At 43.2% G+C, this 22,224-nt stretch overlaps 1 protein-coding gene, 1 long non-coding RNA gene and 1 pseudogene across 4 annotated transcripts in view; 1 reads left to right on the forward strand and 2 right to left on the reverse strand.

Moving 5' to 3' along the window:
* Positions 1-7,214, forward strand: part of LOC139363306 (uncharacterized) — a 65,069-nt gene extending 57,855 nt beyond the window's left edge. Inside the window, exon 3 of one of the 2 annotated variants that reach the window (XR_011623372.1) lies at positions 6,812-7,214. This is a non-coding gene — a long non-coding RNA (uncharacterized lncRNA). The remainder of the gene's footprint in view (positions 1-6,811) is intronic. The other variant, XR_011623373.1, reaches the window with a different exon arrangement.
* Positions 1-21,388, reverse strand: part of LOC105465645 (serum/glucocorticoid regulated kinase 1) — a 151,521-nt gene extending 130,133 nt beyond the window's left edge. For both annotated transcript variants that reach the window (XM_071096482.1, XM_011714198.2), the window contains exon 1: positions 21,252-21,388. In XM_071096482.1, the coding sequence (XP_070952583.1) occupies positions 21,252-21,301 (50 nt within the window). In that variant the 5' untranslated portion in view covers positions 21,302-21,388. The remainder of the gene's footprint in view (positions 1-21,251) is intronic.
* LOC112423835 (keratin, type II cytoskeletal 8-like) lies at positions 55-21,366 on the reverse strand (annotated as a pseudogene).
* Positions 21,389-22,224: the final 836 nt, after the last annotated feature.

The raw sequence follows: 22,224 nt of genomic DNA on the forward strand, positions 1-22,224 counted from the left end.
TGTACTAAGAGTTGAAGAAGCATTCAGCTTTTTTTTTTTTTTTTTTTTTTTTTTTTTTTTTTTTTTGGCAGAGCTAGCTGAGGTTTTATTTTGGACCAAAAGAAAAGAAAAAAAAAAAAGCCAGTTGAATTGTTTTGTAGCTGGAGGCATGGGCAAGGGGGGTCCCCAAGCAGTAAACTCCCCCCTGGGTGGGCTGAGGGCTAGGGCTGAGCCTCAGGTGGGTCTCCTGTTCACTGTGCTACCCTGCACAGGGGCCTCCCTCCCGGGCTCTGGGGCAGTCCCAGGAGGGGCAGTCTGGGAGGGGCTGCCATGGCTGTTCACTTAGGCAGGACATCAGAGGACTCGGACACCAGCTTCCCATCGCGGGTCTCGATCTTCTTCACAACCACAGCCCTGGTGGAGCTGGTGTGGCTGAAGGAGCTAAAGTCCAAGCCATAGCTGAGGCCGGGACTTGTGCGGCCCCCATAGGCTGAGCTCAGACCACCTGCATAGCAGCTGGCGGTCTTCGTATGGATACTCATGTTCTGCATCCCAGACTCCAACCGGCTCTTCTAGCCCTCCAGCAGCTTCCTGTAGGTTGCGATCTTGATGTCCAGGGCCAGCTTGATGTTCGTCAACTCCTGGTACTCACACAGCTGTCGCGCCATGTCCTGCTAGGCCCGCTGCAGGGCGGCTTCCAGTTCAGACAGCTTGGCTTTGGCATCCTTAACAGCCAGCTCCCCATGCTGCTCAGCATCTGCGATGGTAGTCTCCAGGGAAGCCCTCTGGCCTTTGAGACCTCAATCTCAGCCTGGAGCCGGCTGATGTTCCGGTTCATCATGGAGATCTCAGTGTTTTTTTTTTTTTTTTTTTTTTTTTTTGAGACAGTCTGGCTCTGTCACCCAGGCAGGAGTGCAGTGGCACAATCTCAGCTCACTGCAAGCTCCACCTCCCGGGTTCAAGCAATTCTCCTGCCTCAGTCTCCTGAGCAGCTGCAATTACAGGCGCCCGCCACCACTCCAGGCTAATTTTTGTATTTTTAGTAGAGACAGGGTTTCACCATGTTGGTCAGGCTGGTCTTGACCTCCTGACCTCGTGATCTGCCCGCTTCGGCCTCCCAAAGTGCTGGGATTACAGGCGTGAGCCGCCGCGCCCGGCCTAGATCTCAGTCTTTGTAGGCCACAGGTCATCCCTGTGCTTCCCAGCCAGCATCCGCAGCTCCTCATACTTGATCTGGTACATGCTCTCAGCCTCAGCCCGGCTGCGGTTGGCGATCTCCTCGCACTGTGCCTTGACCTCAGCGATGATGCTGTCCATGTCCGGGGAGCGGCTGCTGTCCATGGACAGCATCACAGATATATCTGAGATTTGGGACCGCAGCTCCCGATCTCCTCTTCATACAGCTGCTTCAGGAAGTTGATCTCCTCAGCCCTAAGAGGTGAGACTTCAGCTCTACTTTGTTCATGTAAGTTTCATCCACATCCTTCTTGATGAGGACAAATTCATTCTCCATATCTGTAAGCTTATTGATCTCATCCTCACCAGCCCCTGCATGTTGCCAAGCTCCGCCTCCAGCTTCAGCTTCTCCTGGCCCAGAGTCTCCAGCTGCGGCCTAAGATTGCTGAAGTAGCTCTCGAACATGTCCATGTTGCTCCGAGCTGTCTTCTGCTCCTGCAGGAAGCTCCACTTGGTCTCCAGCATCTAGTTCTGCTGCTCCAGAAACCGTACTTTGTCTACGAAGGAGGCAAACTTGTTGTTGAGGGTCTTGATCTGCCCCTTCTCTTGGGTGCACAAGGCCTGGATGTTGGGATCCACCTCCAGGTTAAGGGGCCTCAGCAGGCTCTGGTTGACTGTGACGTCGGTGATGCCTCTCATGCTGCTGGCCCCACCATAGCCCCCACCCAGGCCACCCCAGAAGATACTGCTGCCCACTCAGGAGGAGCTTGAGGAGCTGATACAGGCATCTGGCCCATTCGTGTAGGAATGACTGCTAAAGGCCCGGGGGCCAGAGATGGACACCTTGTAGGACTTCTGGGTCACACTGATGGACATGGTGGAGGCAGGAGTGGAGGCAGGCGGGCTGAACCAGACAGAGATTCCAGAAGGAGTGGAGAAGCTGCTTCTTGGTAGCATTCAGCATTTAATTTTTTTTTTGCGACAGAGTCTCACTCTGTTGACCAGGCTAGAGTGCAGTGGCGCAATCTCGGCTCACTGCAACCTCTGCCTCCTGGGTTTAAGCGATTCTCTTACCTCAGCCTCCTGAGTAGCTGGGATTACAGGCATGCGCCACCATACCCAGCTAATTTTTGTATTTTTAGTAGAGATGGGGTTTCACCATGCTGGCCAGAATGGTCTCAATCTCCTGACCTCGTGATCCACCTGCCTCAGCCTCCCAAAGTGCTGGGATTACAGGCGTGAGCCACCGCGCCCAGCTCTCAGCTCTTAATTTCATTGCATGTAAAGAAAGCAATCTGTGCAATTCACAGTAGCTGTCAGCCAGGGTAACACAGGGAGACCTCATCTTTACAAAAAAAATTACAAAAAAAAAAAAAAAAAGAAACCCAAAAAACATCAGGTGTGGCAGCTCATGCCTATAGTTCCAGCTACTCTGGAGGCTGAGGTGCAAGGATCGCTTGAGCCAGTGAGGTCAAGGATGCAGTGAGCTGTGATTGTGCCACTGCCTTCCAGTCTGGGCAGCAGAGCTAGACCTTACCTCAAACAAAACAAAACCAAACAAAACCAACAAAACAAAAAAAACAGTAGCTGGGTAAGTGTCATAGATCACATGGAACTAAAGCTGGCTCTGGAAACATATGTAGAATTTAGTTAAGTGTGGAGTTAGGGTGAGGTTGTGAGCAAAACCAGCTTCCTGAGAGATCAGAGGTGGGGAGTTATGCCAAGGAGTGAAGGGAGTGAGGCAAGGTATGCTGATGTGTGCAGAACAGGGAGGACTTTGAAAACTATGCAAAGTGGTTGACTGACATACAGTAAAACTTATAACAAGTATGGTCATTAGCAGAATCATTAAACTCTGGGTTAGTAAACTACTTAAAAAAAGATTCCAATGTGGAAATACTCAATGTTTGGATATGCCTGTTCTTTCTAGTTTAGGTATTTCCTTCTGACAGGGTTTTAGAGCCTCTGGTAGCTTTTCCAATCCCTGTGACTTTTTTTTTTTTTTTTTTTTTGCCCTAAGTTTGGTGGAGTCGGATAGTGAAATTTAAACTAAAGCGCGTTTGCATCACCTACACTCAAGAAGGTCCAAATACCTCAGTTCTTCACAAAATAAAATGCTTTTTTTTAATTCAAAAAAGGAAGTAAGTCAAAAAGAGAGAGAGAAAAGAAAAACACACAGCAGATAACTGAGAAAATAAGAGAGTTTATTGCCACTGAAAAAGGAGCCTGGCTTCTAACATCATATTTGCCATTTCTCTATATGACCCTAGGGAAGAACTTTTCTCTCTCAATGCCTTGTTCCCTCAGGAAAACCTTATTACTATGAGAAAGATGTTAATTCATCTAAAGTGCTGTAATTTTTTTTCATGGGGATGTTAAGGAGGGGAAGGCAGAGAGAAAGAAGATGGGGAGAGATGAGTTAAGAGATTTCACTAAGGAGTCGAGGCGAAAGATGGTGGTGGCTTGCACCAAGGGATAGGCCCTGGAGATAAAGAGAAGGGGAGTGAAAAATAAATGTTGCTTTTTTTTGTTTTTGTTTTTTTGCTTTTTTGTTTTTGTTTTTGAGATGGAGTCTCACTCTGCTGCCTAGGCTGGAGTGCAATGGGATGATCTCGGCTCACTGCAACCTCCACCTCCTGGGTTCAAGCAACTTCCTGCCTCAGCCTCCCGAGTAGCTGGGATTACGGGCATGCGCCACCACACCTGGCTAATTTTTGTGTTTTTAGTAGAGATGGGGTTTCAGCATCTTGGCTAGGCTGGTCTTGAACTCCTGACCTCAGGTAATCCACCTGCCTTGGCCTCCCAAAGTGGTGGGATTACAGGTATGAGCCACCGTGCCTGGCCAAGAAGTGTATTTTGGAAGTAAATGCAATAGAATATGCTGATGAATTGCACTGACGTTGGGAGAAAAGAAGATAAATAATTTCTAGATTTCTCACTCTCACAAACGAGTTATGTGGTAGTCTCATCTACTGAAATAGAGGAAAATAGGAAGAAAAATCAAGAGTTGGGTTTTGAACAGGATTTTCTCTATTTCTCAAGAAATAGAGGAAAATAGGAAGAAAAATCAAGAGTTGGGTTTTGAACAGGATTTTCTCTATTTCTCAAGAAATAGAGAAAAATAGGAAGAAAAATCAAGAGTTGGGTTTTGCACAGGATTAGCTCAAGATGTGTGTGAGACATTTCAATGGGAATGTTTAGTAAACAATTGGGAACAGAGGTCTGGCATTTAGGGAACTAAGTTTCTGAATAAAGGATTACATTTAAAGCACAGGATTGAATGAACCCGTGTGTGGAGGAGGAGGGAGAGTGGATTGGAAAGTGAGAAAGATGGAGAAATATAGTAAGAGGGAAAGGGCAAAGAGACGGTGAGAGGCTGGTGAGCCAAGGACTGAGTTTGAGCCATCCCCACATTATTGGTAAGACAGAGCAGGAAGGTCTGAAAGGAAACTAAGAAATCATCCACAAGTAGGAGGACAGGCTGGAGTGCTGGGCCACAGAAGCCACAACTGAGTATTCCAAGGAGGAGTGGTCCACAGGAAGGACCACCTTCTCTTTTCTCTTCTCTTCTCTTCTCTTCTCTTCTCTTCTCTTCTCTTCTCCTCCCTTCCTTTTCTCTTCTTTTCTTTTCTTTTTGTGACAGGATCTTACTCTGTTGTCCAGGCTGGAGTGTACTGGTGTGATCATGGCTCACTGCAACCTCAACCTTCTGGGCTCAAGCGATCTTCCCACCTCAGCCTCCCAAGTAGCTGGGAATACAGGCATGTGCCACCAGCCTGGCTGTTTTTTTTTTTTTTTTTTTTTTTTTTTAAATTTTCTGGAGACCTGAGGGTCTTGCTATGTTGCCCAGGCTGGTCTTGAACTCCTGGGCTCAAGCAGTTCTCCCATCTTTACCTCCCAAAGCATTGGGATTATTGGCATGAGCCACCACCACTCTGGTAAACTGAAAGGAAAAGTTAAGATATGGACGGATAAGTGTCAACAAGGAAAAAGAAATACAAAACTAAAGAGCTTGATATTAAAACAGAGGGATGGAATGCCCTCCAAGTTTTCGAGGCTTTAGTGATAAATATTTTAGTGAATGGGGAATAACAAAGAGATTCTAAAGATCATTCAGAGTGTTGATGAATTACATGGATTATGATTTTGAATTTCAAATGGATTTTAAGTCTTGATGTAAGGCAGATTAGAAAACAAAATTTCACATTAAATTTATTAAATTAGGTCAAAACTCATCAATAACTAATTATACGTTGGACATAAGTATTTCGATATCTTTTTGTCCCTCAGTGCCTTGTGCATATGTAACTAAAAAAGCAGAGTAATTTGGTGTCATTTGATTTAATGAGATCCTGTGCAAATGAAATACCTTTTTAACACTGAAGCTAGACCATTGCAGTGCTCCAGGGACAACTATGTATAGAAGATAAATTAATTATGTTCACTACTTCCTAAGCCTATAGAAACAACTAAATAACTAAATGAGAGAATCAACCTGTTGATCATGTGCAGGTCTTTTGAGAAATGACCTTTAGTCAATAAAATCCCGGAGCACAGAGGTTTCATAGCAGCTTGTCGTCAGGCAGACTTATCAGTAAAATCACAATTTATACCACAACAAAAAGTTCAGAAAAGTAAGTTATAGAGGTAGGTCATAATTTTGAGGTCTGTCTTGATAATATCTAACATATTTTGAGTGCTTAGTGTGTACCAGGCATTAGGGCTAAATACTTTACATGCGTTATGTCATTTAATCCTCATAACAGTTCTTTGAGGTATTATTGTTATTATTATTATTTTATTATTATTTTGAGACAGTCTCACTCTGTCGCCCAGGCTGGAATGCAGTGGGGCGATCTTGGCTCACTGCAACCTCCATCTCCCAGGTTCAAGTGATTCTCCTGGCTCAGGCTTCCCACCAGCTGAGACTACAGGTGTGCGCCATCATGCCTGGCTAATTTTTGTGTTTTTAGTAGAGAAAGGGTTTCACCATGTTGACCAGGCTAATCTAAAACTCCTAACCTCAAGTGATCTGCCCACTTCAGCCTCCCAAAGTGCTAGGATTACAGGAATGAGCCACCGTGCCCGGCCTGAGGTGTTATTATTAAACCCATTTTACAGATAAACCTTAGATACTTAACGCTTAGAATATTAAATGCCTTGTCCAATGTTACCATGCTCGGAAATAATCCAGTTAAGAGGCCAACAGTATTTGTCTGATCTCCTATTAGGAATCCTTAATACTCTTCTCCTGTAAATGTTTAGATTTAAAAAAAAAAAAAGGTCATAGATAAATTCAGTGCAGTTGGATACAATTTGAAAAATTATTTTATATTTTAGTGAAATAGAAAGTTTTAATCAGGTGTGGTGCTGGGTGCCTGTTGTCCTAGCTACTCAAGAGGCTGAGGTGGGACCATGGCTTGAACCCAGGAGGTCGAGGCTGCAGTGAGCTATGATCCAGCCACTGGACTCCAGCCTGAGCAACACAGCAAGATTCTGTCTCTAAGGAAAAAAAGAAAAGAAAAGAAAAGAAAAAAACTTTGACATAGTTTCTCTTTGCCACTCTTCATATTGAAAGGTGAAGTTTATTTTCCCTCCCCTTGAATCTGGGCTGGCCCTATGACTTTTTTTTTTTTTTTTAATGAATAAAATGCAGCAGAAGTGACACTATATGACATCCAGGACTTGGCCTTATGAGATCTTCAGCTTCCACATGCTGTCTTGAAGCACTCCCTGTTAGAAGCCAGCAGCCATCTAAGCCTATCTGAAGACGATGATACTGTGAGGATGCCCAAGCTATGTGGAGTGAGAGGCCAATAGAGATGCACTAAGACACCAGACATGAAACTTTCTTGGACTTTCTGGCTCAGTTCAACCACCAGCTGAATGCAGCCAAGGAAAGACTCAGCCGACGTCACAGGGAGCAGAACCCTCCAAATGAGTGAAACTGAATTCCCAATCCACAGAATCCTGAGCAAATAAATGACAGCGGCTTTTGCTTACCAAATTCTGGGTAGTTTGCTTTGCAACAATACTAACATAAATTTAGTAGAGTTGGACACAATTTGAAAGAAATATGGGCTGGGTGTGGTGGCTCATGCCTGTAATCCCAGCACTTTGGGAGGCTGAGGCGGGCGGATCTCTTGAGGTCAGGAGTTTGAGACCAGCCAGGCCAACATGGTGAAACCCTGTCTCTACTAAAGATACAAAAGTTAGCCGGGTGCGGTGGCAGAGTGAGGCAGGAGAATCGCTTGAACCTGGGAGGCCAAAGTTGCAGTGAGTGGAGATTGCACCACTGCATTCCAGCCTGGGCAATAGGAAGGATCACTTGAGTCTTGAAGTTCAAGGTTAAAGTGAGCTATCATCGCACCATTACTCTCCAGCCTGGGGGACAGAGAAAGATCCTGTCTCAGAGAGAAAGAGAGAACAAGAGAGAGAAAGAAAAAGAAAAGGAAAAAACGAAAAGAAAAAAAACAAGGCAATTTACAATGAAAAACGCCTGAGAGGAGAGTGAAAATAAAAACACAAGATTAAAACCAAATTCAGTGACTAAGAAGTTCTTTCTTTCTTTTTTTTTTTTTTTTTGAGACAGAGTCTTACTCTGTCGCCCAGGCTGGAGTGCAGTGGCGCAATCTGCGCTCACTGCCACCTCCATCTCCCAGGTTCAAGCAATTCTCCCGCCTCAGCCTTCCGAGTAGCTGGGATTAGAGGCATGCGTCACAAAGCCCGGCTAATTTTTTGTATTTTTAGTAGAGACAGGGTTTCACCATGTTGGCCAGGCTGGTCTTGAACTCCTGATCTCGTGATTCGCCTGCCTCAGCCTCCCAAAGTGCTGGGATTATAGGCGTGAGCCACCACGCAGCCTAAGAAGTTACTTCTAAAGATTTGTCCAATTTGTTCACTGAAATTTATATTTAAATTTACTTTTTAGTTTCCTGGCAACTGAGGCAAACCAAAGAGATTATATCATGCTAAATGTGATTTCCTTCAGAAAAGAAAAATCTTTAACCTACTACTAAATTATAAGAGCACTTTACCACATGGATCCCTTCACAGGGAACAGTGAATGATAGAGGAGACAATGACTTCAAAAGAGATTTTATTTAACCGGGTGCGGTTGCTCATGCCTGTAATCCCAAAACACTTTGGGAGGCCAAGACGGGTGGCTCACCTGAGGTCAGGAGTTTGAGACCAGCCTGGTCAACATGTTGAAACTCCTGTCTCCACTAAAAATACAAAAATTAGCCAGGCATGGTGGCGGGTGCTTGTAGGCCCACCTACTCAGGAGGCTGCGGCACAAGAATCACTTGAACGCCGGAAGCAGAGGTTGCAGTGAACCAAAATCGCGCCACTGCACTCCAGCCAGCCTGGGCAACAGAGTGAGATTTCATCTCAAAAAAAAAAAAAAAAAAAAAAAAAAAAGGAAAAGAAACCCAGACTCTACTAAAAATACAAAAATTAGCCCAGCATGGTGGTGCTTGTCTATAGTCCCAGCTACTTGGGTGGCTGAGGCAAGAGAATCACCTGAACCCGGGAAGCAGAGGTTGTAGTGAGCCATGATTGTACCACTGCACTCCAGCCTGGGTGACAGAGAGAGATCCTGTGTCAAAAAAAAAAAAAAGGTTACTTACAATACAGATGTGTCTAGATGATGGAATTTTAAAAAATTTATTCAATGTATTTTACTGTTTTTTCAGAGATGGGTTTTGTTCTGTTGCCCAGGCTAGAGTGCAGTGGTGTGACCATGGCTCACTGCAGCCTCCACCTCCTGGACTCAAGTGATCCTCCCACTTCAGCCTCCCAAAGTGCTGGAATTACAGGGATAAGCCATCATGTCTGGCACACAATGGAACTTTAACATAAACCAAACAGAATAAAATGCAAAGAACTTTTGATTTCTATATGGGTTTTCAGATTAACTCTCTTCTTTCTCCTCCATAGACCTTAGGCATTTCACAATCTTTTGGCTTTCTGTTTCAACATATACTTATTGATAACCCCCCAGGGGCCAGGTCCTGAGGGTTTAATTGTATGTAAAAGAGAAGGAAGGTCCCTACCCTCATAGAGACCATAGTCCAGGAGGACATACATTAATGCTGAAAGCATTCATTAAAAAACTTTACCAATACGCAATTGCAAACTGATGGGTGCCATAAAAAATAGCACAAGGCCGGGCGTGGTGGCTCATGCCTGTAATCTCAGCACTTTGGGAGGCCAAGGTGGGTGGATCACCTGAGGTCAAGAGTTCGAGACCTGCCTGGCCAACATGGTGAAACCCCGTCTCTACTAAAAACACAAAAATTAGTCGGGCATGGTGGTGTGTGCCTATAATCCCATCTACTCAGGAGGCTGAGGCAGGAGAATTGCTTGAACCCGGGAGGCGGAGGTTGCAGTAAGCCAAGATCATGACACTGCACTCCAGCCTGGGCAACAGAGTGAGACTCCGTCTCAAAAAAAAAAAAAAAAAAAAAACAAAACACACAGGGAGCTATCATGAGTATGTCATGGAGGGACACAATCCAGGTTTCTGGGGAAGGGAGTGGGGGAGTGAAGGAAACTTGTTATTTCTTTATTCCTTTCGAGACAGGGTCTCACTCTGTCTCCCAGGCTGGAGTACAGTGGTGCCATCATGGCTCACTGCAACCTCCACCTTCTGGGTTCAAGTGATCCTGGCACCTCAGCCTCCTGAGTAGCTGGGACTACAGGCACTCACCACCACACCTGGCTAATTTTTAAATTTTTTGTAGAGATGGGGTTTTGCCATGTTCCCCAGCTGGTCTCAAACTTTTGGACTCAATCAATGCGCTCACCTCGGCCTCCCAAAATGCTGGGATTACAGACGTTAGCCACTGAACTCGACCTGGAAGATTGTGATTTCTTAGTTTCTTTTTCCCACCTTAAAACCTGACACATCAAAGTGCTCAATTCATGTTGGCTGTTGATGATGATAATACAAAAAAATAAAAGGAGGGGAATTTCAACACTAATTTTGAAATAAATTCTGAATCTGTTATTTCAAAGGATGTTAACTTTAGAAATGAAGACACATTAGAAATTTACGTTTCTCTGATTTTTATAAAATAATGAAATGTATAATGCAAGACGTAACTGCCAAGGTACTAGATGAAAAAAAATTATACATTCTGAAATTGCATCTGATAGAGATAAGTTCTGAAGGGTTAATCTCAATTGCTTGATTTAATGTGTTTGCTTTGAACCAGATAAATAATAATTAGCAATGGCTTCACCAACTTATTAGCGACAACGTAGAGAAGGTGTGGGCCCTTTTACGTAAAAGCTGACTAATAGACAAATAAATTAGATATGACTGTTTTGCCAAAGCTGATAACTAAGGCCCTTTATGCAATGAGTGCCAAGTCCTGGTTGTTTCTACGTAACATTTAATCTTTGAAGGCAAGTGGTTGAAGGAGAAAGCAATTATATTGATGTTCATTGGAGAAATTCATTTACAGATTGTTACTACAATTGTCCCTCAGTCTCTGCGGGGGATTGATTCCAGGACCCCTGCAGATCCCAAAATCCATAGATGCTCAAGCCCCTGATATAAAATGGCATGGCATTTGCATATTGCCAGTGCATACCCTCCCTAACATTTAAAATGATCTCTAGATTGCTTATAATAGCAAATACAATATAAACGCTATGTAAATAGTTGTTATGCTGTATTGCTTAGGGAATAATGACAAGAAAAAAGGTTTGTATGTGTTCAGTACAGACGAAACCATCTTTTTTTTTTCCCCCACATATTTGACCTGCAGTTGGTTGAATCCACAGATGTGGAACCCATGGATACCTGGAAGCAGTTAAAATCACTCCAATATTTTCTTTAAATTCTTACTTCTTCTCTTCATCAATGCTTTCTCTATTCAACCAAGTAATGATATCACAATTACACGTGGTACCTCTTCCCCAAGCCCTTTGATTACGTTGTTTTTATTGATTCATCAAGCATATATTATTGAGTTTCTACCATGCACCAGGCACACAGATAGAGCTGTGAACAAGACAGACAAGGTCTGCACCCAGCACGTGTATATTCTAGGTTTCAAAGAAGCTATATGAGGCTGTGAACAGGATTCTTTTTAAATGTCTTTATTTTTATACTACCCCTCCACAGCCTTACCCCAATCTTTTAAACCACACTGGAAGCCATGTACTCATCGTTTTTTTCTCCTGTAATTTTTTTTTTAACAGTACAACCTAAATAAATACTGGCCCAGAAAGATTCAGAGTTCAAAGAAAATTCAGCTGCTTTCAGAAACATCATTCTATGGGAAAGATCATATTTCTGAGCAATAAATGTTATAAATACATATTCTGTTTTATTTTTAATTCTCAAACTATTAACTTTCATTTTTTCCCCTCCCTGGCATATTTTAATTTTGGTCCTACAGGGACATGTTTTAACAATTTGGGGGACTTTTTTTTTTTTTCGCCTTTCTATTTCTAGAGACTAGAATCTTTGAGCTACCAAGGCCTTTCAAACTGGCTGATGTTACGATAACAAACTCGGAGACAGCAAGATGTTTCTTAAACCACTGGGTTAGAACGAGAATCCTTTGTTTTCTATGGGCACAAGCCTAGGAAGGTTTCTTTTCTTTTCCTTTTTTTTTTTTTTTTTTTTTTGTTTTGTTTTGAGACTGAGCCTTTCTATGTCACCCAGGCTGGAGTGAAGTGGTGCCCTCTTGGCTCACTGCAACCTCAGCCCCCCCGGGTTCAAGTGATTTCTTCTGCCTCAACCTCCTGAGTAGCTGGGATTACAGGTGCATGCCACCACACCCTGCTAATTTTTGTATTTTTAGTAGAGATGAGATTTCGCTATGTTGGCAAGGCTGGTCTCAAACTCTCGACCTCAGGTGATCCACTCACTCAGCCTTCCAAAGTACTAGGATTACAGGCGTTTGCCACTGTGCCCGGCAACCCTAGGAATATTGTACTTCATGCTTTTCTCTTTGGCCTTGCTGTAGCTTACCCTCCAGAGACAACAGAGAGAGAGAGAGAGAGAGAGAGAGAGAGAAAGAGAGAGAGAAAGTGGAAGAACCACATGACCAGTCATTTCCCAAAGCAAATGGCATTTTGGGTGAATGCCCTGACCTAGGAGGGAAAAAGAGGCCAAGGTTACCCTAATGTTACAGAAGTAGCTAAGTGAATTCTTCTCAGAAAAATGTCACAGCAGGCTCTAGAAAGCAATTAGAGTAATATTTTGGCACCTCGAACTGCCAAATAGAAGATTCCTCTACTGCTCCAGTTACATCTTTGATTTTCATTTCCCTTTGTTGTAAATACTTACAATGTCATTTCAGAATGCTGCAAAAAAATAGACGTGAGAGTAAATAAACTATAATAATAATCCTTTCTCCACATGCCATGGCAGCTGCAGGAGGATGCCAACGCAGCACCGAACTTGCCTTACTGCCTGCTTTTCCTGTCCTCCTCCTCCTCCACCTCCTTCTCCACTTTCCACACATGATCTTTTATAAATTTGCCAGCATCACTGTGCAGTTTGCCAGAGAAACCTGGCCACTTGCTGGGTAAGCCTGCTCTTAGACCAAGGACCAGGGTAGGTCACTGCTGCTGTCCTCATTTGTGGGCCAGGAGGAGGCACTGAGGGTGAGGTCCAGAACCACCTGCTTTCCCATTAGAGAGGATATGGATCTCTACAGAGACACTGCATATCCCTTCAGTTAAAGCTCTTTGAAGACTCTGTTTACCCTGTGAGCTGAACTTTCTTGAGCCTCATAGAATGGGTAAAAATCTTCATCCCCAGCTTGGTGAGGAGCCAATGATTTCACGCTCAAACAAGCTGACAAGCCAGGAACCTTAGCTTTCCTTAGCAGGCAGGAAAAGCATCCCACTCATAAGTCAGGAGTCTTCTCTGCCAATGTTAGGAAAGTTGATATTTACCTTTTTTTTTTTTTTTTGGACTTATTTCTAAAAAAAAAATTAACTAGTATGTAAAAAAAAAAATCACACTTTAAAAATATGCTTCTACAATATTTGCTCTAAGGAACTATCTTTAGCTTGACCTAAATTACTAATTAAACTTTTCTATTGATCCAATTCCCATTACCGTTCCTGCCTTTATGCTTTTATATTTGGAAATCTCCAACATGCATTTTGATGGCTCCACCCGCCACGTTCCTCACTCCCGCCCCCTCATTTTGGTTTTGCTTTACCTTGTTAAGCACTTACAGATCATAAAATATGGTTGAGCTCAGAATATCTCTTACTCCAGTGTTGCATATGGCACCAGTATTTCAGCACCAGCCCTTTAAAATATGGTGCAGAATTTCAAGGAACTCAGCTACACTTTCCATTCAAAATCCCTCCCAAGCACTGTAGCTAAGAGCCTATCTCAGGATTTTCTTGAGAGCTGCTGGGGAGGCAAAATATCTATTTAACGAAAATGGCTCATCATCCACATTCTGCGGTACCAAGACTAATTCCCCAGCACTGCCAAACCCAGTCTGCTAAACTCCCTCATCCAAACTCTCTAAGACTTAGTGGTCAAAGTGCCAAAGGCATCAGTCTTACTCACACTCCGTGACTCCTAAGACTTCGTTGAAAGTGAGGATAAATAATAATTGGAAGACATTTTTAGGATTCCAGTTGGGAGGATACATAATGCAGATACTATATAGTATTATTTATTTATTTATTATTTCTTTTTTTTGAGATGGTGTCCTACTGTGTCATCCAGCCTGAAGTGCAATGGCGTGATCTTGGCTCACTGCAACCTCCGCCTCCAGGGTTCAAGCAACTCTCCTGCCTAGGCCTCCTGAGAAGCTGGGATTACAGGTGCCCGCCACCACTCCCAGTTAATTTTTGTATTTTTAGTAGAGACAGGATTTCACCAAGTTGGCCAGGCCAGTCTCAAACTCCTGACCTCAGGTGATCTGCCTGCCTCGGCCTCCCAAAGTGCTGGGATTAAAGGCGTGAGCCACTGCGCCCGGCCTACTATATAGTGTTGAAGTTAGAATTCATATTAATGCAAAATAAAAGAAGATTAGTGAATCACTGCTACATCTGTCTTGTTTGGCCTGACAAGAAAAGTATCATAGAAGAGAAGGTGTGGTATGGGCATTGGGTCAGCAAACAAGCAAACAAGCTTCCCTAAGTACCTGCCAGCTGTGAAGGGGTAGTGACAGCTTGTCTCTGAGCCAGATTTAGGTTACATTTCAGTCTTAATTTATATCTAATCCATATCTAAACATAGAGAGAAATAAAATGCATTAGATTTCTAAGCCACTGAAGCCTGTTTAAAGGAAGAAGGAGGAGGAAGGAGAAGAGGGCAATGACTTAAGGGCAAGTCAATAGAAGGATTCATTCTTTTATTTTATGCATTCTTTTATTCAACAAATATGTTTTGACAAGTAGGGGATATAGTGAACAAGGTAACCCGTTTTCCGTCCTTAAAGACCTTCCAGCTGGGTGCGGTGGCTCATATTTGTAATCCCAGCACTTTGGGAGGCCAAAGCGGGTGGATCACCTGTGGTCAGGAGTTCGAGACCAGCCTGGCCAACATGGTGAAATCGTGTCTCCACCAAAAAAAAAAAAAAAAATTAGCTGGGCATGGTGGTGCACACCTGTAATCCCTGCTACTCGGGAGGCTGAGGCAGGAGAATTGCTTGAACCTAGGAGCCAGAGGTTGCAGTAAACTGAGATAGTGCCACTGCACTCCAGCCTGGTGATAGAGTGAGACTCTGAAACAAAAACAAAAACAAAAACAAAACAAACAAACCACCTTCCTCCCCTGTGGCAGCTACAGAGGAATAAGCAGTACTAATGTGACAGTGCAGTGTCACTGGGGCCGTGTGCTGTGTTGTGGGCGCAGGCTCAGGAGGGACTCGAGCAGCTTAGATTTTAGCTATTCTGAAGAAAGCACAGTAGGAACCACTGGAGTCTCTGCCATGTTCTGGGAAGTATGATCAAATACATCTTGAAAAAAGCTAAAGCAGACTTCAGATTCGTTAGAAAGCATTCCTACCGCTCTCAGCAGTGGATTGGAAAATCCACCTCTTCATAGCTAAGGCCGTAATAACAACAACAACAACAACAACTAAACACCTCTTTGGGTTGTCTTCACAAGTAGTTTCCAATTCGGGAGAGCCAGTTCTGCAGCAGTATTGGCATCATCGCAGTGCACTCCAGTGACGCAAATGTAAAGACTGGTGATGGTAAACGAACTACCTGAATTTGAATTCTGGCTATACCTCTTCCTAGCTCTATGATCTTTTTTTTTTTTTTTTTTTTTTTTTTGAGACGGAGTCTCGCTCTGTAGCCCAGGCTGGAGTGCAGTGGCCGGATCTCAGCTCACTGCAAGCTCCGCCTCCCGGGTTCACGCCATTCTCCTGCCTCAGCCTCCCGAGTAGCTGGGACTACAGGCACTGCCACCTCGCCCGGCTATTTTTTGTATTTCTTAGTAGAGACGGGGTTTCACCGTGTTAGCCAGGATGGTCTCGATCTCCTGACCTCGTGATCCGCCCGCCTCGGCCTCCCAAAGTGCTGGGATTACAGGCTTGAGCCACCGCGCCCGGCCGGCTCTATGATCTTTAACAAATTAGTTAACCTCTGATCCTCAGTTTCCCTGGCTATAAAATGGGCATAATGAAGGATTTTGAGAGTTACCTGAGTAAGGTGCTTTGAACAGTGCTGCTCAATAATGTTATCCCTCTGAGAAGACAGCGAAAGTTTCCCATAAGAAAAGGGCCTTTGTTATTCCAGTTTGGATACTTTAAGCAGGCATAAGAGAACAGTAAAAGGAAATCAAATGTAAAGAGATGCTGTCTATGAAACAGTTGTGAAGAATAAGCACTTCAGAGGAGCTTAATTTAATTTCTCAGCTCTGCTAGAGTAAACATTGTAACTAGGCTACAAACCTTTCCTTTGTTCCCGTAGTTATTAGAGAAAGGAAGAAGCCAGAGAAATCATATCACTTCACTTCTCTGAACTTCACCCTGGATTATTTAATGTTGACAGGCATTCAGGATGTATAGAGATTAAGGACACAGACTCTGGAGCCTGGTGCTGGGATCTAAACCCTGATCCTGTCACTAACTAGCTATGTGACTTGGGGCAAGCTCCTCAACTTCTGTGTACCTCAATTTCTTCATCTATGAAATCACAATAATAAAAGTACCTATCTCAGGTATTTTTATATACGATTTTTTTTTTCCTTGAGATGGAATCTCACTCTGTTGTCCTGGCTGGAGTGCCATGGCGAGATCTCAGCTCACTGCAACTTCTGCCTCCCAGGTTCAAGAGATTCTCCTGCCTCAGCCTCCTGAGTAGCTGGGATTATAGGCAACTGCCATCACATGCAGCTAGTTTTTGTATTTTTAGTAGAGACAGGGTTTCACCATGTTGGCCAGGTTGGTCTCAAACTCCTAACTTTAAGTGATCTGCCTGCCTAAGCCTCCCAAAGTTCTGGCATTACAGGCGTGAGCCAATGCGCCCGGCCTGTGTATGATGATTTAAATGTTTAATGTACTTAAAGCTCTTAGAACCATGTCCAGCAATATTAATGCCATTTAAGTGATAGTTATTAGAAAAGCTACTGTTATTAAGGAACAACGCAAGGAATTGTTCAAATGCATATAATCGTAAAATATGGAGTCAAGGCTGGGTACGGTGGGTGGCTCACGCCTGAAATCCCAACACTTTGGGAACTCGAGACCAGCCAGGGCAAGATAGTGAGACCTTGTCTCTGCAAACAACCAACCAACCAAACAAACAAAAATACAACAACAAAAATGCAGAGTCAAAATGGAAGGATCTTGTCAAAGTTGGTAGTCACTAGGCGGTTAGTTCCATGAAGATAAAAAGTGGTCATTTTGTTCCTACTCTATTTGTGGAAAAATGAATGAATGAGGCATGAAAGACTTGACTAGTTTGATGTTCATGACTTAATGAAGAGGAAAGCACACGAGATCTGGAAGTGGAAACCCAAAACATGAGTCCTGGCTTAACCTCATTCTAATTTGACAGGTGATTTACCACAGGTACTCAGTTTCCTCATCTTTGAAAGAGGGAAGTCAGAGGGAGAATTTCTGAGGTTCATTCCACATCAAAAATTCTGCAGTGTTAGATAGACTTTCGAATTTTACAAAAGGTAATGTAGTCATGGCTATGGAAGTCTTTCTCACACACCTTGTGTATTTCCAAAAAGGATTATCGAGTTGGAGACAAGGTCATTTGTTTGTGTTTTCTAAATCATTATGTAAGAATCTGAGCCACAAACAGAACAAATCTTTAAATCCATGAAAATGGATTACTTTTAGCTGGATTGATAACTTTTAAAGCTCTTGGATTGGGAGAATAAAACTGATAAGGACATTTTTCCATTCATCTTAAATGAATTTTTGGAGACTCTTAAGAGTAAAATATAATGTATACACATCTAATGCTAATTTATGATAAACATGTAATGAAAGTAGAACTCTTATCTAGTTTAGTTTAGAAATTCTCTGCTAAGGGCCGGGCGCGGTGGCTCAAGCCTGTAATCCCAGCACTTTGGGAGGCCGAGACGGGCGGATCACGAGGTCACAAGATCAAGACCATCCTGGCTAACACGGTGAAACCCCGTCTCTACTAAAAAAATACAAAAAACTAGCCGGGTGAGGTGGCGGGCGCCTGTAGTCCCAGCTACTCCGGAGGCTGAGGCAGGAGAATGGCGTGAACCCGGGAGGCGGAGCTTGCAGTGAGCTGAGATCCGGCCACTGCACTCCAGCCTGGGCGACAGAGCGAGACTCCGTCTCAAAAAAAAAAAAAAAAAAAAAAGAAATTCTCTGCTAAATGAAATTAAGCTGATTTAGTTGAGCTTTTAAAATATGAGGGTGAAAAGCATAAATCCAAAGTATTTTGTAGAACTAGCATCCGGACCGTCTTTCTTCAGATTATGTTCCTAGAATCTGGGTTCCCCAGGGCTGCCTCTCATTACTGTCAGTATTAAGGACTAGAAAGGAGCTGGAAGAGGCTTGGCCGCCTTGATAGGTTTTTGGTAGTGGCATAAAGATTTCACTTGGTTGGGGAAGTGGGGAGGGGCATAGAAGAGTCTGTTGTGGAAACAAAAGAAAAGAAAGGGAGAGTGGTCTGAAATCAAAAAGTCTGGATTACGAATACAAGCTTTGAGTCAAACAAGGTTTAAATTTTAGTTCTGCTACTTTTTAGCTATGTGACCTTGGGCTAGTGGTTTAATCTCTCTAAGTCACACTTTGCACATTTAATGTTTCTTACTTTACAGTGTTACTGTGAAGATTAAATGAGCTAATCCATGTAAAGCACTCCTACCTAGAACATAGTCAGCTCTAATAGTGACTGCCAGACCAAGGCAGATAACCTATATTCTCTTTTAGCTTCTTATGCTCCCTCTGGAATGTCTCAGAAGCATAGGAAGCACTGTTTAAGCCTCCTGCAATCAAAATTCATTCTTTTTAATGAGCCCTAATAGACCCTATGGATTTTTTTTTTTCCAAAATCTATTCATAGTTTAATGTGGGCTGTGGACAAAGGTTCACTTTGTAAGACTGTCTAGCTAGGTTAAAAATAAAATATGCAGAAATGTGTGGAACTTCAACAATAGAATATAAGAAAATGAATTATTCTTAACTGAAAACAAAGGCATTATAGTATATGAATGTGTATGTGAAGTAAAAGTCTGGAAAGGATAAACATCGTATGGTAATAGTTACTACATCTGGGGAAGGGAGAAAGATTGGAGAGGAGGTGGGACATACCTTATTATTGTTTTAATGTTTTATAGATTTATTTACATATTGTTTAGTTAAAAACAAACAAACAAAAAAAGCAAACCAAAAGCAAAGTCATGGTACAAACTGAAATAAACATTTAGAATGCAGAATTTGTGGAATAAACCAAAGTAGGCAAGAATCAAAGAATTTATCCCTGGGGCATTCAATGACTTGATACAAGGTCACCTTCTACTTAGTTAACTGTCCTTGAGGAGTAAAGAGAGTGCAGGGGCAGGAGAGATGTCTGATACCGTCTCCAGCAACTGATAGACCCAGGTTAGAAGGTAGATGAAGCTGCCTGCCAGTTATCTTGGTAGAAACTTCTTTCTGCATGTACTCAGATAAGACATCAGTACTCTGGGTGGTTCTTTGCAAAATTCAAGGTCTGCAGAGTCACCAACTGAAGTCTATTGGTAAATTTACTTTTAAGCAAAACAAAACCAAATGGTAAATTAGTATTTCTATTAGTACATTTTGATAACAAAGAAAATAAAAGACAATTTAAAATGTATGTAACTTAAGTCCACATTGCTTAAGAACATCTGACTGAGGAGTTTTAGAATATCCCTAATACCATGAAATAAATGCCGTAATTAAAAGGTAGTGGAATTTAAGTACTGGATAATGGGCTATGGCATTTTTAAAATTAGCAAAACATTTGTTTATTATTGCAAATTAGGGCTGTGGCTGGTGGCGGACATCTGTAATCCCAACAATTTGGGAGGCTGAGGCAAGAGGATCACTTAAGCCCAAGAGGTCAAGACCACCCTGGGCAATATAGCAAGACCCCATCTCTAAAAAGAAAGAAAGAAAGAAAGAAAATTAATTTTCATAAAGGGCCCTTCCCTTGGAAAGAAATATTTTGGCTACAGGGAAACACGAAGAAGCCTTGTGGAGCTCTGTGAAGTTGCACTGACTTGCTTTCATTCAGCTTGCAGCTCCACTAGTGAGAGATTTCACATGGTACTCCCGCTCCAAGAGCAAGGGCCAGGACAGGTTGGTTTCATTTTGGTTTTAATGCATATGCTTTGGCCCACAGACTTTGAGAAAGATTTTGCTTTACTGATGAGAACTCAGTCAAAGGTGCTTGGGAGCCTTCGCTGGCTCTCTAGCTGGGCCTGACACATTGCCTGCATTTCTAGCCTTGCCTTCCCAGCTTGCCCATTTGGTGCAGCGAGGTAGTCCAGCCCACCCTGAAATTCACTGTGTTAGGCGGATGAGTTAACTGAAGAACCGTGTTTCAGGAATGGCACAGAAAGGGCCTGAATGAAGGGAAGGACAAATGAATGGAGAGAACCATTTTGGAGGAATTGCCCTAGGGTATTATATAGGATGGGGCAACTGGGGGCTGGAGGATGTTCCTTTTCTTACGTTGCTTAGGAAACACTGTCCTTAAGAGTGTCAGTCATCATTCCTTTAACAATCATTCATTTCTTACCTCCCACTTGTGTATAAATTTGCAGATTTACACAGACCACCAGTGTGGCCATCCCAGTGAACTGAGTTTATTGTGAAACATACATGCAAAAAATCATTTTTTTCTCACCTACAACCAATGCAACATTTTTATTTTTCATACTTTGAGTTGAAGAATAAGGAGTTTAAGAAATAAATGCATACAGCAACATAACCCTGAATTATTGCTCAAATACAGACCTCCCACTGCTCTCTCCTTAAAAAACTAAAAAATAAAAAATAAAAGGCAGTTATTCCAAGCAAAAGCAAAAATTGAGGCAACTTAAAATAGACAATTTTAAATGCTGGATTCCATCATTTCGTAAAAGGTCATTCTAGTCCTTTGCTATTTATACCATAGATAGAGACATAGCAAATTATTGGCTGAATGGATTTGGGAAAGCAGAAGCTGCTGCTTCTGACGAATGAAGATGATAATGCATCACTTGAGACTCAGTGGATGAAAGGTGTGGAAAAGTTGAACCCTTCAAAGATAAGACAGAGGAAGCTGCTAAATTAGCCCCTGACTAAATTACTAGCCATAACTGTACTCAGGCCAATTCTCTTTGCAACTGCCTTGTAATCTTTGTTGTGGCTTGAGAGAGAAAAATCCCCATTCCCAGCTCAAACCCTTTTTAAGGCATCTCAGCCCAACCCCCTCCTCCCAATAGCAACTCTTCATAGCCCCCTGCCCCTCCTCCAACAAATTCGAATCAAGGCAGGTATAGTTCTCAGCTTTACCACTGCTGTCAGAAGCACGGCTTACATTAAGGGTTTAGCAACAAAACCTTAGGCTTACTTCAGGCAAACATTCAAAAGCATTTAAGAGAAGCACAGAAAACAAAAGAAATAAGCAAAACCTGTCCTTACCCGCTTCTTAAAAAATTGGAAGGCTGAGCATTTCTTGACTGGGAATCCATTCATGTCTTTGTTTACCATTTTCCACCGTGGGGAATTCACAGTTATAGATCCAGGGTGGCACCCGCCTGGTTAGTGCATATCTGTTTCCCCGGTTTACCTCCTGGAGACAGTTAATGAAGACTGAGCGGGATGGAGAATCTAGCAGGGCTCAGTTCTTCACTCGCTCATTCTGCAGCACCAGCTACTGCAGCAACCTCTCCCCACTTTCAGTTGCCACCGGCAGCGGCTTTTCTCCTTCCATCATTGCTCCGAAACATATGCATCACCGCTGCAGCACCCTGGGGGCCGGACGGTGGGATACGGCCAATCTCCGGGGAGATGCTGTGGCTCCTACCGAGCGGGAGAAAGGTACCCCTCCCCGCCCCCAGCTACCTGGCTGCTCCTTGGCGGCCGGCGCGGGGAGCGAGTCGCTCTTCTCCAGGTGATGCGCTCCTGGAGGCTGCTTGAGGGAGGAGAGTTGTTTTTGATTGTGCAAGTTCCAGTGGGAGCTGTAGTTAAGCAGCTGAGAGAAGGAGTAAGAAAGAGCAGAAATCAGAGGGAGGGAGGGAGAGCCGCGCCAGAAAAGCAGAGGGAGAGAGAAAGCGAGGCTGGAAGAAGCAACGATTCATGAATATCTGAGCAGCGGATGGAGAGAAGGCACAGCCAGCTCAGGATGCGCTGAAGAGCAGTTGACTCCCCTTGGGAGGGCTACTTTAAATAGCTTCTTTTCTTTCTTCTTTTCTGTTAGGAACATTTAAATCCGAGTTTCATATAAATTGCACACCGGTTTTATTTTATGCTCATTGACATTCTTTTGAATCCTGTTTCTGAATAAAACCTCTCAACGGAAATGTAATCACATTTAATCTCGACCTGTCCAAACGTGGAAGAAAATGAAATAAAGTACAAGCGTAGGTATGACAATGGAAGATCTCTGACTATG

This window comes from Macaca nemestrina, chromosome 5, assembly GCF_043159975.1.
Source record: "Macaca nemestrina isolate mMacNem1 chromosome 5, mMacNem.hap1, whole genome shotgun sequence".
Lineage (NCBI taxonomy): Eukaryota > Metazoa > Chordata > Mammalia > Primates > Cercopithecidae > Macaca > Macaca nemestrina.